Here is a 21,483-nt window from a genome sequence, read left to right as displayed (position 1 = left end):
TTGGCAGGCGGATTCCCAACCGCTGTGCCACCAGGGAAGCCCCAGGTCTTTTTTTTACGTGGAGTTGTATGAGTTCTTTCTATGTTTTGGATGTTAACCCCTTATCATATATATTGTTTGCAAACATCTCCCATTCAAAGCTGCTACCTCAGTTTAGGTCACTATAAACTTCCCTCTTAGAACTGCTTTTGCTGCATTCCATAGATTTTGGATCCTTGTATTTTCATTTGTCTTGGTGTTTTTGTTAATTTCTTCTTTGATTTCTTCATCAATCCATTGGTTGTGTAGTAGTAATTGTTTAGTCTCCACATATTTGTGTTTTTGGCAGGTTTTTCCTTGTAGTTGATTTTTAGTCTCTGTTGTGGTCAGAAAAGATTCTTGATATGATTTTAGTTTTCTTAAATGTATTGCGACTTGCTTTGTGGCCTAGCATGCAATCTATCCTGGGGAATGTTCTAAGTGCACTTGAAAAGAATGTTTATTTTGCTGTTTGGGGTTGAAATGTCATATATATATCTATTAATTTCATCTGATCTAATGTGCTGTTTAAGGCCAGTGTTTCCTTATTGATTTTCTGTCTGGATGAATTGTCCATTGATGTAACTGGAGTGTTGAAGTCTCCTCCTGTTTTTGTGTATCTGTCAATTTCTCCCTTTATGTCTCTGTTAATATTTGCTTTATGTATTTAGGTGCTCCTATGTTGGGTGCATATATACTTAAAATTGTTATCTCTTCTTGTTGGTTTGATCCCTTTATCATTATATAATAATGCCCATCTTTGTTTTAAAGACTGTTTTGTCTGATATAAGTATTGCCACTTCAGCTTTCTTTTTGTTTCCATTTGCATGGAGTACCTTATTCCATCCCCTCACTTTCAGTCTGTGTGTGTCTCTAGATCTGAAGTGAGTCTCCTGTAGGCAGTATAAACATATTTTTAAAATTCATTCAGTAACTCCATGTCTTTTTTTTTTTTTTTTTAAATTTATGGCTGTGTTGGGTCTTCGTTTCTGTGCGAGGGCTTTCTCTAGTTGCGGCAAGCGGGGGCCACTCTTCATCGCGGTGCGCGGGCCGCTCATTATCGGGGCCTCTCTTGTTGCGGAGCACAGGCTCCAGACGCGCAGGCTCAGTAATTGTGGCTCACGGGCCCAGTTGCTCTGCGGCATGTGGGATCTTCCCAGACCAGGGCTCGAACCTGTGTCCCCTGCATTGGCAGGCAGACTCTCAACCACTGCGCCACCGGGGAAGCCCCTCCATGTCTTTTGATTGAAGCATTTAGTCCATTTACATTTAAAGTAATTATTGATAGGTATGTACTCATTGCCATTTTGTTCATTGTTTTTGGGTCGCTTTGTAATTATTTTTTGTTCCTTTCATCTTTTGTCCTCTTCCCTTGTGATTTCATGACTATTTTTAGTGTTATATTTGGATTCCTTTCCTCTTTTTTTGTGTGTATCTGTCATAGGCTTTTGGTTTGTGGTTACCATGAGGTTCATATATAATATATGAACATGTTATGTTATATGTAACATGTAATATATATGATTCATATATACATATGATTATTTTAAGTTGGTATCTTAAGTTCCATTGCATTCTAACAACCTCACATTTTTACTCCCTCTTTAAGTTTAATGTTCTTTTGTTTTTGGTTTTTTTTTAAATAAATAAATTTATTTATTTATTTATGGCTGCGTCAGGTCTTCTTCGTTGCTGCGCGCGGGCTTTCTCTAGTTGGGGTGAGCGGGGGCTGCTCTTCATTGCTGTGCACAGGCTTCTGACTGCGGTGGCTTCTCTTGTTGCGGAGCACAGGCTCTAGGCACGTGGGCTTTAGTAGTTGTGGCTTGTGGACTGTAGAGCACAGGCTCAGTAGTTGTGGCGCACAGGCTTAGTTGCTCTGTGGCATGTGGGATCTTCCCAGACCAGGGCTTGAACCTGTGTCCCCTGCATTGGCAGGCAGATTCTTAACCACTGCACCACCAGGGAAGTCCCTAGTTTAACGTTTTTGACATCATATTTTACATCTTTTTGTTTTGTATATCCTTTAACTACTTATTGTGGTTACAGATGATTTTACTACTTTTGTCTTTTAACCTTCCTACTAGCTTTATAAGTGGTTTATCTACTTCCTTTACTGTAGGTTTGCCTTTACCAGTGAGGTTTTTCTTTCCATAATTTTCAGATTTCTAGTTGTGGCCTTTTCTTTTCCATTTTGAAAAGTCCCTTTAACATTTCTTATACAGCCAGTTCAGTGGTGCTGAGCTCTTAGCTTTTGCTTGTCTGTAAAACTCATTTTCACTCTTTCAAATTTGCATGATAGCCTTGCCTGGTAGAGTTTTGGTTGTAGGTGTTTCCCTTTCATCACTTAGAGTATATTGTGCTACTCCTTCTGGTCTGCAAAGTTTCTGCTGAAAAGTCAGCTCGTAGTCTTATGGGGGTTTCCTTATACATGACTAGTTGCTTTTCTTTTGCTGCTTTTAAGAATCTCTCTTTATCTTTAATTTTTGCCATTTTAATTATAAAGTGTCTTTGTGTGGATCTCTTTGGGTTCATCTTGTTTAGGACTCTGTGCTTCCTGGACCTGGATGTTTGTTTGTTTCCCCAGGTTAGGGAAGTTTTAAGCTATTATTTCTTCAAATAAGTTCTCTGCCCCTTTTTCTCTCTCTTCTCCTTCTGGGACCCCTGTAATGCTAATGTTAGTACACTTGATATTGTCCCAGAGGTCTGTTAAACTATGCTCATTTTTTAAAATTCTTTTTTCTGTTTTGCTTGGGCAATTTCCAGTACTCTGTCTTCCAGATTGCTGATCTGTTCCTCTGTATCATCTAATCTTCTGTTGGTTCCTTCTAGTGAACTTTTTTTTTTTTTTAATTTATTTTATTTTTGGCTGCATTGGGTCTTCATTACTGCATACAGGCTTTCTCTAGTTGCAGTGAGCAGGGGCTACTCTTCATTGCAGTGTGTGGGCTTCTCATTGCAGTGGCTTCTCTAGGCACACGGGCTCAGTAGTTGCGGCACATGGGCTCTAGGGCACGTGGGCTTCAGTAGTTGTGGCGCATGGCCTTCATTGCTCTGCAGCATTTGGGATCTTCCCGGACCTGGGATCTTCCCGGACCAGGGATCGAATCCATGTCCCCTGCATTGGCAGGCGGATTCTTAACCACTGCACCACCAGAGAAGTCCCCTAGTGAACTTTTTATTTCAGTTATTGTATTCTTAATCTGTTTGGTTCTTTTTTATATTTGCTAACTCTTTGTTGAAATTCTCATTGTGTTTGCCCATTCTTCTGCCTATTTTGGTGAGCATCTTTATGATCATTACCTTGGAGCATCTTTATGGAGTGGATTGCTCCTCTTCATTTCCTTTAGTTCTTTTTCTGAGGTTTTGTCTTTCTATAAAAAAAAATATTTATTTATTTATTTGGTTGTGCTGGGTCTTAGTTGCTGCTTGCAGTTTCCTCAGTTGCAGCTTGCCAGCTCCTTAGTTGCAGCACGTGGGCTCCTTCGTTGCAGCACATGGGCTCCTTAGTTGTGGCTTGAGGGCTCCTTAGTTGCAGCTCGCCGGTTCCTTAGTTGCGGCATATGAGCTCCTTAGTTGTGGCACGTGGGCTCCTTTGTTGCAGCAGGCAGTCTCCTTAGTTGTGGCAGGCAAGCTCCTTAGTTACGGCATGCAAACTCTTAGTTGCGGCATGCATGTGGGATCTAGTTTCCTGACCAGGGATCGAACCTGGGCCCCCTGCATTGGGAGCACGGAGTCTTAACCGTTGCGCCACCAGGGAAGTCCTCTGAGGTTTTGTCTTAATCCTTTATTTGGAACATATTCCCCTGTCCTCTCATTTTACCTAATTCTCTGTGTGTATTTCTATGTTTTAGGTAGATTGTTTTTGCTTCCTAATCTTAAAGAAGTAGCCTTACGTAGGAGATGTCCTATGGGGCCCAGCAGCACACTCCCCTCTGGTGCCCCCTGTGTGGGCTGCATGCACCCTTCTGTTGGGAGGGAGGTAACTACTTGGGCATGCTGGTAGGTGGGGCAGGCCCCTGGCCCTGTTGGCTGCAAGGCCCTACTTTGTGCAGTGGTTGCGGCTGATGGAGGGTGAGATAGGCTTCCATGTGGTTGGCTGTGTGGCCTAAAGGACGCAGAGCTGCTACTGGCCCACTAATAGGTGAGGCCACGTCCTGCATGGCTGGCTGCACAGCCTGGGAGTGCCCAGGGCTGCTGCTGACCACTGGTGGGTGGGGCCCGGACTCCACATGACCAGTGTAGGCTTGCTGATGGGTGGTTTTAGGCTAGAGGGAGGCTTCCAAAACAGTGCTTGCCAGCACTGGTGTCATCATAATAGAATGAGCTCAATGAGCTCCCCCAAATGGCTGCCACCAGCATCTGTGTCCCCAGGAAGAATCCCAGTTGCCTCCTGCCTCTCCAGGAGGTTCTCCAAGATCTCCTGGATCTGACCCAGGCTGCTTTCAATCTACTGCCTCTGTGCTGGGACTTAGAGCATATGAGATTTTGCATGCACCCTTTAAGAGTAGAGTCTCTGTTTCCCACAGTCCTCTGGCTCTCTGGTATGTAAACCCTGCTCATTTTCAAAGCCAGACGTTCTGGGGGCTCACCTTCCTGGTGCAGAACCCCCAGGCTGGGGAGCCCGATGTGGGGCTCTGACCCCTTGCTCTTTGGGGAGAACCTCTACGATCATCATATTTTTTCTGTTAATGAGTCCCCAACCCCGGGGTATTGGTCCTGACCGTACCATGTCTCTGCCCTGCTCACCTGTCTCGTGGTTCCTTCTTTATATCTTTTTTTGTGGCAAATCTTTTCTGATAGTCTTCAGGTTTTTCTCATAGTTACTCTATAAGTAGTTGTAATTTTGGTATGCTCATGGAAGGAGGTGAATTCAGGGTTTTCCTACTCCTCCACCTTGGCCATACCCTCTGTATTCTTATAGCTTTAAATACCATCTGTTGATGACTCCCAAGTTTGTATTTCTAGCTCACAACCTCATATATCCAGCTGCTTCCTCATCATCTTCATTCTGGGTGTTGAATAGATATCTTACGTCCCAAACTGAACTTCTGCTCACACCCAAATGCACCCCAAACATAGTCTTTCCAGTCTCTGATGATGACAAATCAGTCTTACTCGTTGATGAGGTCAGAAATCTTGGAGTCCATCTTTGACTCTTTTAGGAAATTGTGTTGGCTCCACCTTCAAAGTATACCAAAAATCTTACCACTTCTCTCCATTTCTGTTGCTACCACCATGGTCCAAGCCACCATCTTTTTGTTTTTTGTTTAGATCAGTGTAGTAGCCTGAAAAGTTTTCTCTCTTGTGTCTCCTTCATAATAGTCTCAGCACAGCAGCCAAAGTGATGCTTTTAATATCTAAATCAGATCATGAAACTTGCTCTTTTTGAAGTCCTCTAGTGACTTCCCCTTGCACATAAAGTTTAAGTCAAAGTCCTTGAGTGCCCTGCATAGACTTACCTGATCTGCTTGCCCCTTCCACCCCAATTTACCTCTCAAACCTCCTGTTTTTCTATTCTCCCTCTTGTTCTCTGTGGTCTAGCTGTAATGGCCTCCTGGAACGTATCAGACATGTTTCTGCCTTAGGGCCTTTGCACTGGCTATTCCTCTGCTTGGAACATGCTTTCCCTACATTTCTTAGTTTTTAACACTCTTCATGTCCTGTAAGTCTTTGCTCAAATGTTGCCTTCTCAATGAGGCCTGCTACCCTGACCAGCCTATTTAAAACGGTAGTCCCCGGTGCACTTCTGCTCCCCTTACCCTAGCTCTGTTTTTCCCAGTGCTTATCTCCTGACATACTGTTTAATTTGCATATTGTTTGTCTACTGTCCCTCTCTAGAATGTAAACTGCACGAGAGCAGGGATGTTTGTTTTGTTCACTGGGACATCTCAAGCACCTAGAACAGTTCCTGATCTAGAGCAGATAATAAGTATTTGTTGGATTAATGAATTTTACAAATGAAGGAATCAAGGCACGAGATAGTTAACTTGACTGAACTAGTAAGTGGAGGAACTGGGATTTGATTCTAAACACTTTGTCTCCAGAATGAACCTTCTTAATCCTACACTGTATGCCTCTCATTGTAGTCTCTTTGTGAGTTGGCAGATGAAAATACAAACAAATATGAAGGGTAGTATATGATAATATACTAATATATATATTGATAATCATATGAGTAGAAGAAAGGACATTTTGTGGAAGGAGAAAAATGTAGTAACATATCAGTAATTACTTTTAAAACACTGTATAATTTGTATCACATTATAAAATTATACACTGATTTCTGCAAATACACTGATTTCTCATTGCACATTTTTGCCTCTGTGCATGCTAATTTTGGAAAAACCTACTCATCATTACATGTTCAATTCAATAGTTACCCACACCACAAAGTCTCCCTGGTTTGCCTTTTCTCCCCACCCCACCAAAAAAAAAACCTGAAAAATAGTTTCTTCCTCATCTAATCACCCATTGTTCTTAATCTGTTTCTGTCTAAGGGCTTTTATCAGATTGGAGGAAAAGTACAGTTAATGATATAGCTCTACTAGGCTGGAAGCTTTTTAAAGGCAGGATTCGTAATAGTGTCCTATTGTAAGTCCCATGTACTTGGTAGATGTCGGTAAGTGTTGATTGAATCTCTGTTGTCTTTTGAATAGAAAAACACTGACAGAAGAAATAACATATCAGGGTGGAAAGAGATGAAAAAATCTGTACCCATACTTGGTTTCCCACAGGACTGGTGGTTCCCAGGTGGAAAGGGCTATAACTTTCCACAGATCCAAGATCACTAAGGGCTGGGCAGGGGTTGGTTTTTCTAGACAACTAGCGTGATCAGCTGGCATCTTGAATCCAGAATGCCTGGTGTCAAGGCAGTCTGATTATCCCCCATGACGTGTCCAGTGGAGCATCCAGGCCCTGACACAAGCCCTGGGACTGGCCAGAGTAAAGGCAGAGGCAGGTGTTTCCAGTTGACTAAACTTGGTCCTTGATGTTAGCTAATCTTGTTCCTGTCTCTTTGAATGGAATTCTTTTTTTTTTTTTTAATTTTATTTATTTATTTTTGGCTGCATTGGGTCTTCATTGCTGCACGCAGGCTTTCTCTAGTTGTGGTGAGTGGGGGCAACTCTTCGTTGCAGTGCACGGGCTTCTTATTGCGGTGGCTTCTCTTGTTGCGGAGCACGGGCTCTAGGCGTGCGGGCTCAGTAGTTGTGGCACACGGGCTTAGTTGCTGCACGGCATGTGGGATATTCCCAGACCAGGGCTTGAACCCGTGTCCCCTGCATTGGCAGGCGGATTCTTAACCACTGGACCACCAGGGAAGCCTGAATGGAATTCTTAAGTGAGATAACAGAATTTCAATATGGGGACTCTAATTTCAAAATGTGGGAGTCCCTGGGGCTTCCCTAGTGGCACAGTGGTTAAGAATCCTCCTGCCAATGCAGGGGACATGGGTTCGAGCCCTGGTCTGGGAAGATCCCACATGCTGCGGAGCCTGTGCGCCACAACTACTGAAGCCCACGTGCCACAACTACTGAGCCTGTGCTCTAGAGCCGTGAGCCACAACTACTGAGCCCACGTGCCACAACTACTGAAGCCCATGCGCCTAGAGCCCGTGCTCCGCAACAAGAAAAGCCACCGCAATGAGAAGGCTGCGCACCACAACAAAGAGTAGCCCCTGCTCACCACAGCTAGAGAAAGCCCACGTGCAGCAACTAAGACCCAAAGCGGCCAAAAATAAATAAATAAATTTATTTAAAAAAAAATAATGTGGGAGTCCCTGGAGAAAAGGAATTGTATCTTAATCATTTTTTTAGCTGTTGGCACCTAGCATAGTAGATGTTTGTTCAGTGAATTTCTGTGATAAATGAGTAAAATGAGATCATTAACTTCATGGTATATTTTATCCTTTACCACTTGAAAACTGGTATTTCTTCTCTTTTTTGCTGTTGTGTACTGAAAAAGAATTGTGTTTTTTACTTTTGTACACTCCTGGTTTTAGATCACTTAGTGATGAAGTAAGACAGATTAATCTTGCTATAATGCACAGGATGAATTAGACAGGGAGAATGTTAAAGATAAGTGAATTGGAGACGACCACAATCCTTGGACTTAGTGATAAGGTGAATGGAGCAAGACTTGTGAAGTTCCACAAGCCTATAGTTGCCTCATAGATTCCTATACAATTATAGTACTGAGCCACTCTATTGGAATTACTTATTTGTCTGTTTCTCTCACCAAACCTTAGTCCTTGAGAGCAGGGACTCTGTCTTGTTCATTATTATAGCCGTAGTTCCTAGCACATGGTAGCCAGTGAATAAATATTTATTGAATGAGTTAGTTTGAGAGAGAGGTAAGAACTGTATATAGGTATTTGAAAATAATCCCCCTGGGGTTTGAAGTTACCAAAGTAAACTTGCTGGAGATCAGATATCTCCAGCCAGGACATAAATGATGGAGCCAGGATTTGAACCCTGAGTCTTGAAACCTCAAAGCTCTGTACCATATTGCCTTTTCAAAATTAAAATTTGCTCTTATAAGAATTTTCATATGGTTATATATATTTCAAATTTAGAACAATGTATGCTGTTATAGTAAGTTCTGGGCATACAGTGAAAAGTAATCAATTTTGTTTGGATTTGCTGTAATTGATTTCAGATTTCATTTCCTATTTTAGGAAAATCTAAAACACATAAAAGAACAAATAGAAGATCATAAAAAGCGAATAGAGAAGTTGGAGGAGTATATAAAAACATGCATGTAAGTATAGTAAAAAAATATTCCTTGCAGCTTTCTTGTATCTCAGGGGTCTCGATGTTTGTGGTATAGTCATCAGATGAATGCTTCCACTGTATCATAATGTTCTTAGTCCTCCATTGTTTTTTTATTTCATTGTAGATAATTAAAAATTATCCTTGACCACTAAGGTTTAAGTTTTGAAAATATAAATGTTTAACAGTGGTGAAACTTAAAACTCTCTTTTGGTATCGATATTTTATAATAAAAGTATGTCATGGAAGCTAGCACCACCTAAGTATTCTACCACGAAGAATTTCTTTTTAATTGGCATTTACTTACCATTAAGCTTATGATGATTGCTCTGGTTATAGTGACCTATCCTTTCTTTTTCAGAATCCAGAAATATGTATCTTTTGAATCAAGAAAGAATGATTAAAATATCTTTTGCCCATGTTTGGTGCTAGGTTTATTATATTGTATTTTTCATCGTTTAAAATTGATAGAGCATTATTCCATTCCCCTGCAATGCCAGACTAGAGTGTACTGTATCTTGTAATTCCTAAATTTTGGTTTTTCTTTTTGCTGTATAATGTATTATTGTTACTGTTGTGTAGGAATTGCTTGAAAGAGAAAAAACAGCAAGAGGAAACCCTAGTGGATGAAATTGAAAAAACAAAATCAAGAATGTCTGAAGTTAATGAAGAGTTGAATCTTATTAGAAGTGAACTGCAGAATGCTGGAATTGATACCCATGAGGGAAAACGTCAGCAAAAGAGAGCAGAGGTTCTGGAACACCTTAAAAGACTTTACCCAGATTCTGTGGTAATTGAAATAAAAAGGCTAAGCTTTCTTATTTGGGATTAACAATTTGCCATTAATAGGAAGTAATATTATTTCAGAAATCTATAGGTTTTGTGTTTTATTATTTATATTTAAAACATAATAGTAAATAACTGAGGTAAAATGTAAATAACTCCCAGTGATGTTTATAGATAAGTAATTATTGGGGAGAAACATTGACATGAACACATTACCCAGAAAGTCCAGGTATGGCCATCATCCCCAAAGGACACAGGTGCATGAAGTAGTCTGTTGCCCATAGACACATGGCCTCAAACCTCATTTTCTTCATGATTTCAGGTTTTTTAAAATATTTTTTTCAGTAGACATTGTTGGCATACTTTTGAAACGGTGAATTTTTATTCTCCAAATGTGACTGCCATCCAGTATTACTAGTGTATTTCATTAGCCCCAGTACAGCAATATCTACTAACCTGTTGCTTGGGGGGTCAGCCTCACAGAATTGTTTCCTTTGGAATTGGGGTCTGACATCTCACTCTCTTGTCACTGACACCAGTGTACCCTGTGTTAACCGCTTGCACTCTTTGGAAACATCTGTCCATTGGCCTCCATGATACTACACTCTGTTGGTTTTCCTCCTGTCTCTCTGGCCTCCCATCTTCGTTTCCTTTACAGCATCCTTTTTGCCTTTCTGACTCTTAAGTGTTAGTCTTAACTTCTAGACAATGACAGAGGAATAAGGCTGGGTCACAGAATTCTTCCCCTAATACCAAGGAAAATGACAAAAACTAGTGAAAAACTAGTTCAACAGCCAAAAGAGGAAAGGGGCTCATACAGCATGCTATAACCTTCAGAAAATGGTAATAGTCCAGAATTTCTTAAAAAAGATTGAAGTATAGCATTGCTTTTTCTTAATTCTGCAGAAGGCAAACTGATAAATCGATTCATTCCTGAGAATTCTCACTTAGTATCCCTTAATCTAGAAAGAAGCAAACTCATATGTTTGTTTCCTTTAGAGTAAAAATCTATCACTAAAATAGAATCAGAGAACATGGACCTCTGCTTCTCTTAGATGGAAGTGAAGGCTCTAGGGCTCCTTGTTAAATTGAGAAGCCAAATCAAAACCCTCTCTCCAAAAATGGGATTTGTTATCTTCCCCCAAGGAGAGAAACCTTGGTATGGGATATTAATTAAAAACTGAGAAGAAAGAACAAAACTCAGGTATTCAAATAAAGCACATGCACAGCCTTAGCATACCTCTCTTACCCCTGCCGTCCAAGCCCTTAGATGATGGGAAATAGATCAGAAAATACTTAGAATAAAAAAAAAAAAAAAGAAAATACTTAGAATATAGAACAGAAAATACTTGGTCCATCATCTGTTGCTCAGAGGAGATAACCATCTCAATTTTAGGTGAGACAATCAAAAAAAGTTATCCGTCACAGAAAATAAAAGGTTTGCCCAGAGCTGCCCACATTAAATATAGGGAAGGTGAAGAGAATCGATATGGCAGCTATAGGTACATATAATAATAAAAAGAAAGAATAATTTAAAAGGCTTTTAGAAGTCAAAGAGCCTTGTGGAAGAAGGTTACAGAACAGAATCCCCCGTAAGTGTTCTGTGCTGTGGACAATTTAATAAGAGCTTGAATTCATAAAATCAGATTCAAATATGAGCTAAAACAGAATAAAATAAAAAGAAAAATGTAGAGCTAAGGAAACAAATCAAGAACAAATGTTACTGAACTAATAATAAATTGCAAATAACAAGGAATGGATTACATAGCTGAAAATCAAATTACTGACCTAGAAGTAAGGCTTGAGCTAGTCATAGGTAAATTGAGAAGAACAAAGACCAAGGTAATAAATATTAAAGACGATGATCTATCTTGAAGAAATTGGTATTTCTGAAGTAGAACCTAACATTGAAGAAAGAGTCTAAAGATGTAAAATTGAATCTGCAGACATTCTAGGGAGCATTGGTACAGGACGGTTGGCACTGTGACATTTAATAGACTTTTTGAACTTCAGTCTGATTCTTGACCAGTCTTCAGATCCCCAAAAACACTTCTCCACGGGAAGCCTTCCATGGCTTCTCAGGTCAACCTCGTCCCTGTTACATATTCTCAGAGCTCTCTGTGCTTAATCACAGTGTCTGTTATAACTCTACTTTGTACATGCATGTAATTATTGATTATTTATATCTTCCTTCCCTACTAGTCTGAAAGCTCTGTGAAGTCAGAGAGGATGTGTTTTATTCAGGCATGTTTACCCAGTGTGTGGCTCAGTGCCTGCATATAGTAGGTGCCTCAACAGTTTCTTATTTAATAAATAAGGGAATGAATGAATACTATTTAATTGCTAGCTTTGTAAAATATTTTAATACCTTGGTATGACTAATCCCTCCTTATTACTCTTTTGTTGAATGAAGTGTGACACACCTAAATGGATATTTCATAATGAAATTTATTTCCATTTGAATGAGACTGTTAAATTATCATGTTTATAATTTTAGAAAATTAGTTTTTGGTCTATGCTGCTTTGTTACATTAGAAAACAATGAATTATATGTTCCTCATTAATGTATTTGTTTTTCTCTCCTTTTTTGAAACCTGTTAAGTTTGGAAGACTGCTTGACCTGTGTCATCCTATTCATAAGAAATACCAGCTGGCTGTTACTAAACTTTTTGGTCGGTACTTGGTTGCCATTGTTGTAGCCTCTGAAAAGGTAGCAAAAGATTGTATTCGATTTCTGAAGGAGGAAAGAGCTGAACCTGAGACATTCCTTGCTTTAGATTACCTTGATGTAAGAAATTTATAATCCTTAGTATTTAGTAGTGATAAAATTCTGTCTTTTAAAGTGTGTCTTTATTGCCTGAGACTATGGTAGTGATTGAAAAAATCGTAAGTTGGATGCCAGTTAGTCATTCATTCAAATGGCTGGTGTTAATGTATTGGCAGGCAAAGAATAGTATCAAGTGGGTGCTATCTTTCTTGCCTTCATATCATTTCTTCCTAATCTAGTTTTGCCATAATTTACCCTGATGATTTCAAGGACATTGCTCTAGCAGTGCACCACTCTGCCTACTAGCCAGCAATTTATTTTGTCCTATAGCAAAGTATAGGAGATGGATAAGACATATGTTCTGTCGGTGAAATGCCAACCCAGAGTCTCAGTTGTAAATATATGGTCCAGTAAATATACGTGTCAGCTCTTGGTGTGGAGCAAGCCAAATTTTGAGCCTTGAGGTATGTATTGAAAGGCCTTAGAGCATCCAAAGTTTAAATTCCTGAGGCAGGAACTCCGTCATTATCACGGCTGATATCCTTCAGTGATCTTTTCATTGCTTAATAAAGAAAATGTTCTACTTGGTCCAGCTTTCAAGTCCCTGAACTGCAGGCAGTGTGCATAGTGGTTAGGAGCACATGCCCTAGAGTTGGACTGACCTGAGTTTGAATGGCAGCCCTCCTTCTAATTAGTTCTCACTGATTTGTCCTTAACTTTTCTGAGTGTCAGTTTCATCATCTGTGAAGTGGAGAAATTAGTCCTTACCTTATTGTATTATTGCAAGGAATCACTACATGTAGTACACCTAGCGCAGTGCCTGGCACAGAGGAGGGGCTCAGCAAATGCTAACTGGGTATTAATGGTTCAGACTTGGCCTTTTGTAGTTTCACACTTTTGTTTATACCTTCTGCCCACTAAAACTATTTAACCTAGTTCATTTGCCTGTTAAAATTCTGTTTTATGTATTTCATGCTAAAGATTTTTTTCAAGGCACACTCATTTTTTAAAAATATAATACAGAAGTGTATCAAGTATAAAGGAAATACTCCTACCTCATCTCAGTGCTCAATTCCTTTATCACAACTATTTTAGATTGCTTCCATCCATACAGATTTATATAAATATATGCTCCATATATATGTGTGTGTATATATGTGTGTGTGTGTGTGTGTGTGTGTACACACATATATATATATATATACACACACACACACATACTTTGGTTGTATATAGGGTTTTCCCTTTGTTTTGTTTTACAAAAATGAAATTATACTTGCTGTTTTTCAGTAATATATTGCAGACGTCTTTTGATCTCTTTATCGACCCAACTTAAAAGTCATGTCAAAGAAGGTGTAAAAGCTTTCCTGATCGTTTAAGCCTAAAATGATTTTCTGAGTTCCATGCTATTGTGCCACTCTTTTGAAAGTATGTAAATGGGTATTATCTCCCACTAGATTTTATGATTTTGAGAGCATGAAGGGCTTCTCATCTATTGCTTTATCCCAACTAGTTAGTGACAGAGTTGAATCCAGAAATTATATCTTCTGGCTTTTGATGAAGTATACTTTTAAAAAATATTACACGAGCCAAAGGTGGGATATTGTTCATCAGGTTCTTGTCAAACTTTTATTGTGTGTAAGTGCATACTACTAATCATTTGCTTTCATGCTTATGTATGTTCTTTGAAAAAGAATGTACTGAGTGTTTGGTTTTTATTTTAATATACCTAATATATCAAGTATATTTTAAACCTTTTAGATCAAGCCAATCAATGAAAGATTACGGGAGATTAAAGGCTGTAAAATGGTGATTGATGTCATAAAGACTCAGTTTCCTCAGCTGAAGAAAGTAATTCAGTTTGTGTGTGGAAATGGCCTTGTCTGTGAGACTGTGGAAGAAGCAAGGCATATTGCCTTCAATGGACCTGAAAGACGGAAAGTAAGAGGCTTAGATTGTACTTTCGGATAATTTGAAGCAGTATTTATAAGCCTAACATATTACACACACAAATATCTCTATATGCTTTCGTATGTTCTCTTATGTAGGGGAAACTAAAATAGAACCTAAGATGTTAATGGCTTCAGTAGTTTTTATAATGTTGAGTTTTCAAAAAATTAATTTCTCTAATACTTCCCCAAATCATAAATCATATTTTGGAAGTTAGATTTATTGTAGTGAGAGCCTAAAGCTGTTAATTTTTTTTTACTCTATATACAATAAATGTCCCTGTTGAATCTCAGATTTTCCCTGTACTTACATATATAATACGTGTGTTTCTGAATACCAGGAAAGATTTTAGGTGCTTATTTTACATTCTGGGTTAATTCTTCCATAGCTTAATGGAGATATTAACTGTCCTTTTACACATTCAAGGTTTTAACACATTTTGAAGTTGTAGAAATAGCACAATTGAAATGAGGTTACTAGATACCAGTCTCTCAAGGGAATAATTTTGGTTTTAAAAATATTGTTTTACTCTCAATTGAAATAGAGTTTGTATTTAGTTAAGCAGTGTTAAATTCTTCAAATTATCTGACATAGTTTTTTTTAAAACTACATCTGTGATGAAGTGTAACACAATGCCTAAGGGCATAAACTATGGAGTAAGACCAGTGATACTACTTAGTAATTAATTATGTGACTTTAGGCAAGTTTCTAAACCTCTAATTTTAGTTTGTTCATCTAAATTTGGGGAAATAATAGTACTTATTTCATAGAGTTATAGGATTAAAATAAGTAATAACATGCAAAATGCTTTTATAGTGCCTAGCAAATAGCTCTCAAAAAGTGATAGTCATTTTTTATTTACTAGTCATTTTACACATTTGATCTGGAATGTCCAGAATCGCAAATTAACACGAAGCGGGGTGGGGGTGGGGGTTGGGCTATTCTTATGAAAGATAGGAATTTCCAGTATTAAATGTATTGACTTGTCTAATATGATTAACTTCTCATACATTTTAGTAGTTATATCTATAATTATCTTAATGATAGTGTGATCACTGTCTTAGTAATCACTGTCATTGATTTCTACATGTTAAATTCAAGCAGGTGTAATAAGTGAGCTAATACAGTATCTTCCTTACTTTGCTACCTAATTAACTATGCTAAAATTGATTTTTGTATATTTGTAAAATGTATTTTGTAAAATTGATTTTTGAAGATTTGTGTGGTCAATTTAAAGAAGTCACATGAAAATAAGATTGTGTTTAACACTTCCTTCATTCAACATTGATTTATGGTTTATATCTTGTCCACAGTAACATGCCGTACCCCTTTAGGCTGTATTTTGTTCTTATCGGTATTTCAAAATTTTAATCAGGTTTATTTGTCGTATTTTTACGTTAAGTATATTCCAGGGACTCTTATCTTCTTCCTATTACTATTATTCCACTTGAAGAATATTCTCTGTGTTTTAGGATGCATAAAACATTTGGATAGGGAGTTCCCTGGTGGTCCAGGGGTTACGATTCTGTTCTTCCACTGCCGGGGGTGGGGCGTGGGGGGCGCGGGTTAGATCCCTGGTCAGGTAACTAAGCTCCTGCATGCCATGTGCGTGGCCAAAAAAACGACCAAAAAAAACCAAATATGGGAAATGCCCATTAAAACTACACTGAGATACTATTTTCACCTGTGAGATTGATCAACATAAAAAAGTTTGATAACACTTTATGGGGAAAGAGACCCTTGCATTCACTTCTGTGGGCATGTAAATTTGTACCAGCTCTGTGAAGGGCAATTCTAGCAGTTGTACTTCTTCAGAACGTTACATACACACGTATATGAAATGATATATATAAAGATTTATTCATCGAATCACTGTATGTAGCAAGCAAAATTGGAAACAATTTGCACAAGACTATGTTCAATAAAATTATAATGCGTTCATAGAATGGGACACTATGCAACCTTAAATAAGAATGAAGCTCTTTATATACAAGTGTCAGACAATCTCCAAGATATATTCAGTTTAAAAAAAAGTAATAAGTAGAGTGTAGTATGTTACCATTTATGTAAAAAATGGGGAAAGAAGAGATATATGTGTGTATTTGCTTATGCAAAAATATTTCTGGATGACTACATAAGAAATTGACAGCATCAGTCACCTCTGGGGAGGATAACCGGGTGCTGGGGTCTCGCAACGCCAGGGAAAGTCTTCACTCTTTACTCTTGTATCTTTTGGATTTTGAACTACATGAATATTTTACCCATTCAGAAATAAAAGAAAAAGTTAAAGTATATTATTTCCATATCAGTGAAAGACAACTTTAAAAATATGTATAATCTGCATAACACAAAAATTACAGAAGATCTACTTGTAACACTGAAACAGTATTTCTTGAAACAGTTGAAGTTGGTTCATTGGAATGATTGGTTAGCCCTCAGGGCAAATTTTTAATGCCAAAAAATTTCTCCTTTTCCTAAGCCATGTTCTCTGGAACTTTTATTTAATGCGATTTAAAAATTCCTCCAACTCCTTATTTTGTATAAGATCCCGGTTGTGCCAGCCATGGTATTTTTTCAGGAATGCAACCTCCAAAGTAGGCATAGGATTACTGCCCTGAGCAACCGTTGTAAGCTATAAGTTAAGGAATTTGCAGGCTGGAAATAGAAATTATAGTCCTTCCAGGATAGGAATTTGATTGTAAATCAAATGTAAATAGGTTATTTGATACTAAATTTACTTTCAGTAAATTATTTTAATAAACCTAGAAACTATCAAAAAAAAACCCCTATAATTCTATGAATTGCTGCCCATTGCATTTTTAGAATTGAAGGAGGTCTATAACATGGTGGTTATTGAGAATATGGACATTAAAAAAAAAAAAGAACATGGACATAGATGTTTGACCAACTTTTGGTTTAGGAATTTTAGTCCCTGTGTATGACTTTAGGCAAGTTTCTTAATATCTTTAAGCCCCAATCTATAAAATGGAAATCATATTTACCTCACGGGGTTGAAACATAGAATCAAATAGCATAAATGCACTCTGTCAAGCACAGTACAGTAAATGGTTGCAATAACAACAGCAGCAGCCAACCAAGCAATGAAAGTAAAAAGAATCTCAGAAAATCGTTTGTCCCTCTGCTCTGAGAGGGGAAGTTGAGTTGCCTAAGTATCATGGCTGGGAAGGGAGAGTTGGCGTTAGAACACCATGTGTATTATGACAGATTCTTAGCTCAAAGTTCTCAATACACTTCTGTCTCTTCTCTCCAAGCCAGCCCATGGATTTTTTTCCCTTTGTGTTACATTTGGCTTTTACATATCGGAAACACAAGTTAATAAATGTTCAGTTTGGGAAAAAGAGCTCAAAAAGGAAAATAACCATCCCTAACATGTCCTCTAGAATAGAGTTGCCAGATAAAATGTCTGGACATACATTTAAAAGTTATTCGTTGTTTATCTGAAATTCAAATTTACCTGGGCATCCTGTATTCTTATTTGCTAAGTCTGGCAACCATACCCTAGAAAGATCTAGTGAGTATTGTGGTATATATGCCATATATTTGATAATCAACTATATTACTCTTAACCTTTATAGGTATTTGGTATATGTATAATTGGGTCTTTACTATGAGATCAAAATATATTTACTTAACTTCACATTTTTTTAATGGTATCACTTTTATATTTTAATTTAATCTAGAATTAATTTTAATATGTATTATTAGATGTAGGTATTAGCTTTTTCCCCCTAAATGGTTAATTACCGGTCCCAACATCATATATTGAATAATTTTTCTTCTTCCTACTTATTTGATTGAATTTACTGATTTCTCATCAGAGTCTAAATTATTTATACTTTGTTCTTTTTTCACCTAGTTTAATTTGTTATCTCTAATTATTATTTGTAGCTATCTTACTGTATATTTATATTTATTAGAATAATCTTTATTATAATCTATAAAAGAATAATTTCTTTTAGGAAATAGTCAAGATATACATTATAAATAAGTAAACTATTAGCCCACAAGCACTGTAAAATCATCATGTATAAAACTACACTCAGGTTCTTCTTTCTAGATCTTGATCCCTCTCCTGTATTCTTCAATTCTTAGTACCACTATTCTAACCAATGAAATTCTGTTTTCTCCTCATGGATTTCCTTGTTACCACTACAATTCCCAAGGCTTTCTGATTATACCACCTAAATATTTCTCAAATCTTTTTCCTTTTCTTCACTGTAGGTATTGGCTGATTTCATACTATCACCTCTGGCTTCACTTGGACCACCCCATTTTCTAGATACTTGCCAGATTGGTCTACTTAAAGTTCATATCTGACCATTTCACTCTCCTGTTTGCTGTTAGACTGTTCAGTGCTAATCCCCCAGCCCCCTTCACAAGCCCCATCTGTCCTCATTTGTATTTGATCCACATTCTTCCTGTGATGACGTACAAAGAACTCTGTGATCTGCCCTGTCTACCAGCCTCATTCTTTCCCTTCTTTCTTGAAATACAGACACATAGCTAGAGCTCTAGGAGTCGTCTTAGACTACAAAATGACTTTGAAGATTGTCATATAAGAAACACTGACACACACATCACTAGTGACACACTGTAGATGTAAAGTAAGCTTTATTTAGAACAACTTAAAAGCAGAGAAGCAGTGGAGCCTGTGTATTTCCTCAGCTTTCATTCCACAGAGGTGGGCTTTGGCCAGACAGAAACAGCGTGAGCTAAAAGTGTTCCAGGAGGGGGAAGCTGCCTCAATACCACTTTATATTTTTATGGGGAGGTCGGAGGAGTAAGCTGATCACGTAACAGTGGACTTCCTGGTCAGGGAAGCTGCTTTCCAGACCAACCAGAGCTTATCTACAGGAGTTCAGTTTCCATGCCATGGCTGTTGGTATCCAGTAGAGATCTAGTGTCCTTCCATAGTTCAGGCCTGATTAGAAAACTCATTGCCAAGCTAACAGTTGGGAGGGAAGGGAGCCCCCATGGCCTTCCAGAAAATAAGAAGCCTGTCTCCCTTGAGTAATCCAAGTACTAAGGATGGTAGAGCAGTATTATAGGAGTCTTTTTTAACTATGCAACCACCATACATACGCTGGAATGTTTACCTCTGTAATTGCAAGAGAGAAACTAAGTCTTCTGTTAAATATAATTAATCTACTTCTAACTAGTACCTCTGATAAGATACAGTGAAAGCCTTCAACTCCACTGGAAGCCTTCTGTGAACCTTCCAGGCTGGGTTGGAGCACCCAAGTTTTAAGCTTCCAGATTACTCTATGTTTCTATTGTCTCATACTTTACATTGTAATGATATGTTTATATGTTTCTTTTCCCTACCAGCATGACTCCCTAAGGGTCAGTACCATATTTCACTCCCTTTTGGTCACTCCAGTCCCCAGTATAGAATGTTTCAAACACAGCAGTCATAAAGAGAATGTTTGTCTGAATGCAGGAATGAATGAGATTCCTGTCAGCTTTTTGTAAAAATTAGTTCACATTACGTGGTTTTAGTCCTCCACGAGCTGTCTCCTCTGCTTTGACTAATTAATTAGAAACATTTGCAAAACACTGAGAATTGCTTTCATTTATTCTATAAAGCATATGGTTACTCATAGGACTATAAACTTTAAGCTATTTTATACCTAAAAAATACCTTTAAGCTATTTTTGACTCCATTTAAGTTTTTTTCTTGGTCCCAGTTTCATATTCATTTTAGAGAACGTGATATTTTTGATATCCTAAAGTAACTAAGGCTGTTTTCATAGTATGTCTTTGACATGTGATGTCAGATTCTTTAAAATACAGTATTATATAATGCAGACTATGAGATATTAAATACAAATACTCTTGGTTTTTTCTTCTCTATATTGAATATGTTTAGAACTAATGTATAATTTTATTTTGAACTTTTTAAATTGCTGCTAATCTGTTGCCTAGAATTGTTTGGGCCTTAGCAAAACAAGGTTTTGTATTTGAGTTTGTTGGCTGGTGTCCCTCATAAGCTAGTTATCTTATTAGTGGAGTTCAGTAAGTAGTTTTTCTCATCTACAAAGTCTCAGCTGTGAAAGTTGTCATATTATGTTCTGTTTTTATCTTTACGTACATTTCTCCAAGGTAAAATATTTTTAATTTTACAGACAGTAGCTCTTGATGGAACGTTATTTTTAAAATCTGGAGTCATCTCTGGAGGGTCAAGTGACTTAAAATACAAGGCTAGATGCTGGGATGAGAAAGAAATAAAGAATTTAAGAGACAGGAGAACCCAACTAATCCAAGAATTAAAGGTAAATCCATGTTGTAAAAATTGGAGAATACCAAGTAGAGTAATTGTGTTTTTAAGCTAATTTCTTGGGTAATAAATGTACCATGCCTATAGTGTAAAAGGTTCAAATTATGCAGAATGGAATAAAGTAAAAAATAAAAATCTTTCCCTTACCCATCCTTACATCTCAGTGGTATTTGTTAAACATAGTTTGATGCATAGCCTCCAGAAATGTACTCTGTGTATGCAAGCATATGTGTTATTTTTCTGATTTGTTTTATAATAGACTTTTGCTATTGATAGTGTTTGCAACAAGCTTTTTCACTTAATATCATAACGTGGACATGTTTTCATTTTAGCGTATAGAGAACCACTTTATTTTTAATGAATCCTGCCTGGCGTTTCATTATATAGATTTTGCTTATTTAACCATTGTCTAATAATGGACATTTGGTTTTTGCTATTACAAATGATGCAGCATTAAACTTTCTTTAGAGAGGGAAAATAACACAGTGCCTAAGAGTATAAATCTTATAGCCACGCTGCCTGAGTTTGAATCCTGACTCTGCCACTTACCAGCAGCAGTATGACCTTAGGCAACTTACCTTACCCCTTTGTACCTTAATTTCCCATCTGTAAAATGGGGATAATAAAAGGACCTTCCTTTTAGAGTTATTTTAAAGATTAAATCAGATATTCCAGATAAAATACTTAAAACAATGCCTGGCAAAACTCTAAGCACTATATAAATGTTTGTTGTTATATCTTTACTTGTATCTCTAAGATGATTTCCTACATGTGGAATTTCTGGGTCTAAGATGTGTGTATTTAAAATGTTGATAGATACTGCTAAGTTCCCATCAAAAGAAACCTGTAGTAGAGTGTGTATGTTCCTAGATTGCAACACTAGATACTAGCAAATA

At 37.6% G+C, this 21,483-nt stretch overlaps 1 protein-coding gene across 2 annotated transcripts in view; it reads left to right on the top strand.

Moving 5' to 3' along the window:
* The window catches only part of SMC1B (structural maintenance of chromosomes 1B), an 85,225-nt gene that overhangs the window by 29,985 nt on the left and 33,757 nt on the right, over positions 1-21,483 (top strand). For both annotated transcript variants that reach the window (XM_068560953.1, XM_068560952.1), the window contains exons 8-12: positions 8,693-8,775; positions 9,369-9,576; positions 12,175-12,360; positions 14,101-14,280; positions 20,436-20,582. In XM_068560953.1, the coding sequence (XP_068417054.1) occupies positions 8,693-8,775; positions 9,369-9,576; positions 12,175-12,360; positions 14,101-14,280; positions 20,436-20,582 (804 nt within the window). The remainder of the gene's footprint in view (positions 1-8,692; positions 8,776-9,368; positions 9,577-12,174; positions 12,361-14,100; positions 14,281-20,435; positions 20,583-21,483) is intronic.

This window comes from Eschrichtius robustus, chromosome 13, assembly GCF_028021215.1.
Source record: "Eschrichtius robustus isolate mEscRob2 chromosome 13, mEscRob2.pri, whole genome shotgun sequence".
Classification (NCBI taxonomy): domain Eukaryota; kingdom Metazoa; phylum Chordata; class Mammalia; order Artiodactyla; family Eschrichtiidae; genus Eschrichtius; species Eschrichtius robustus.
Note: the sequence above shows the minus strand (reverse complement) of the source record. Positions and strands in the feature narration are given on the sequence as shown.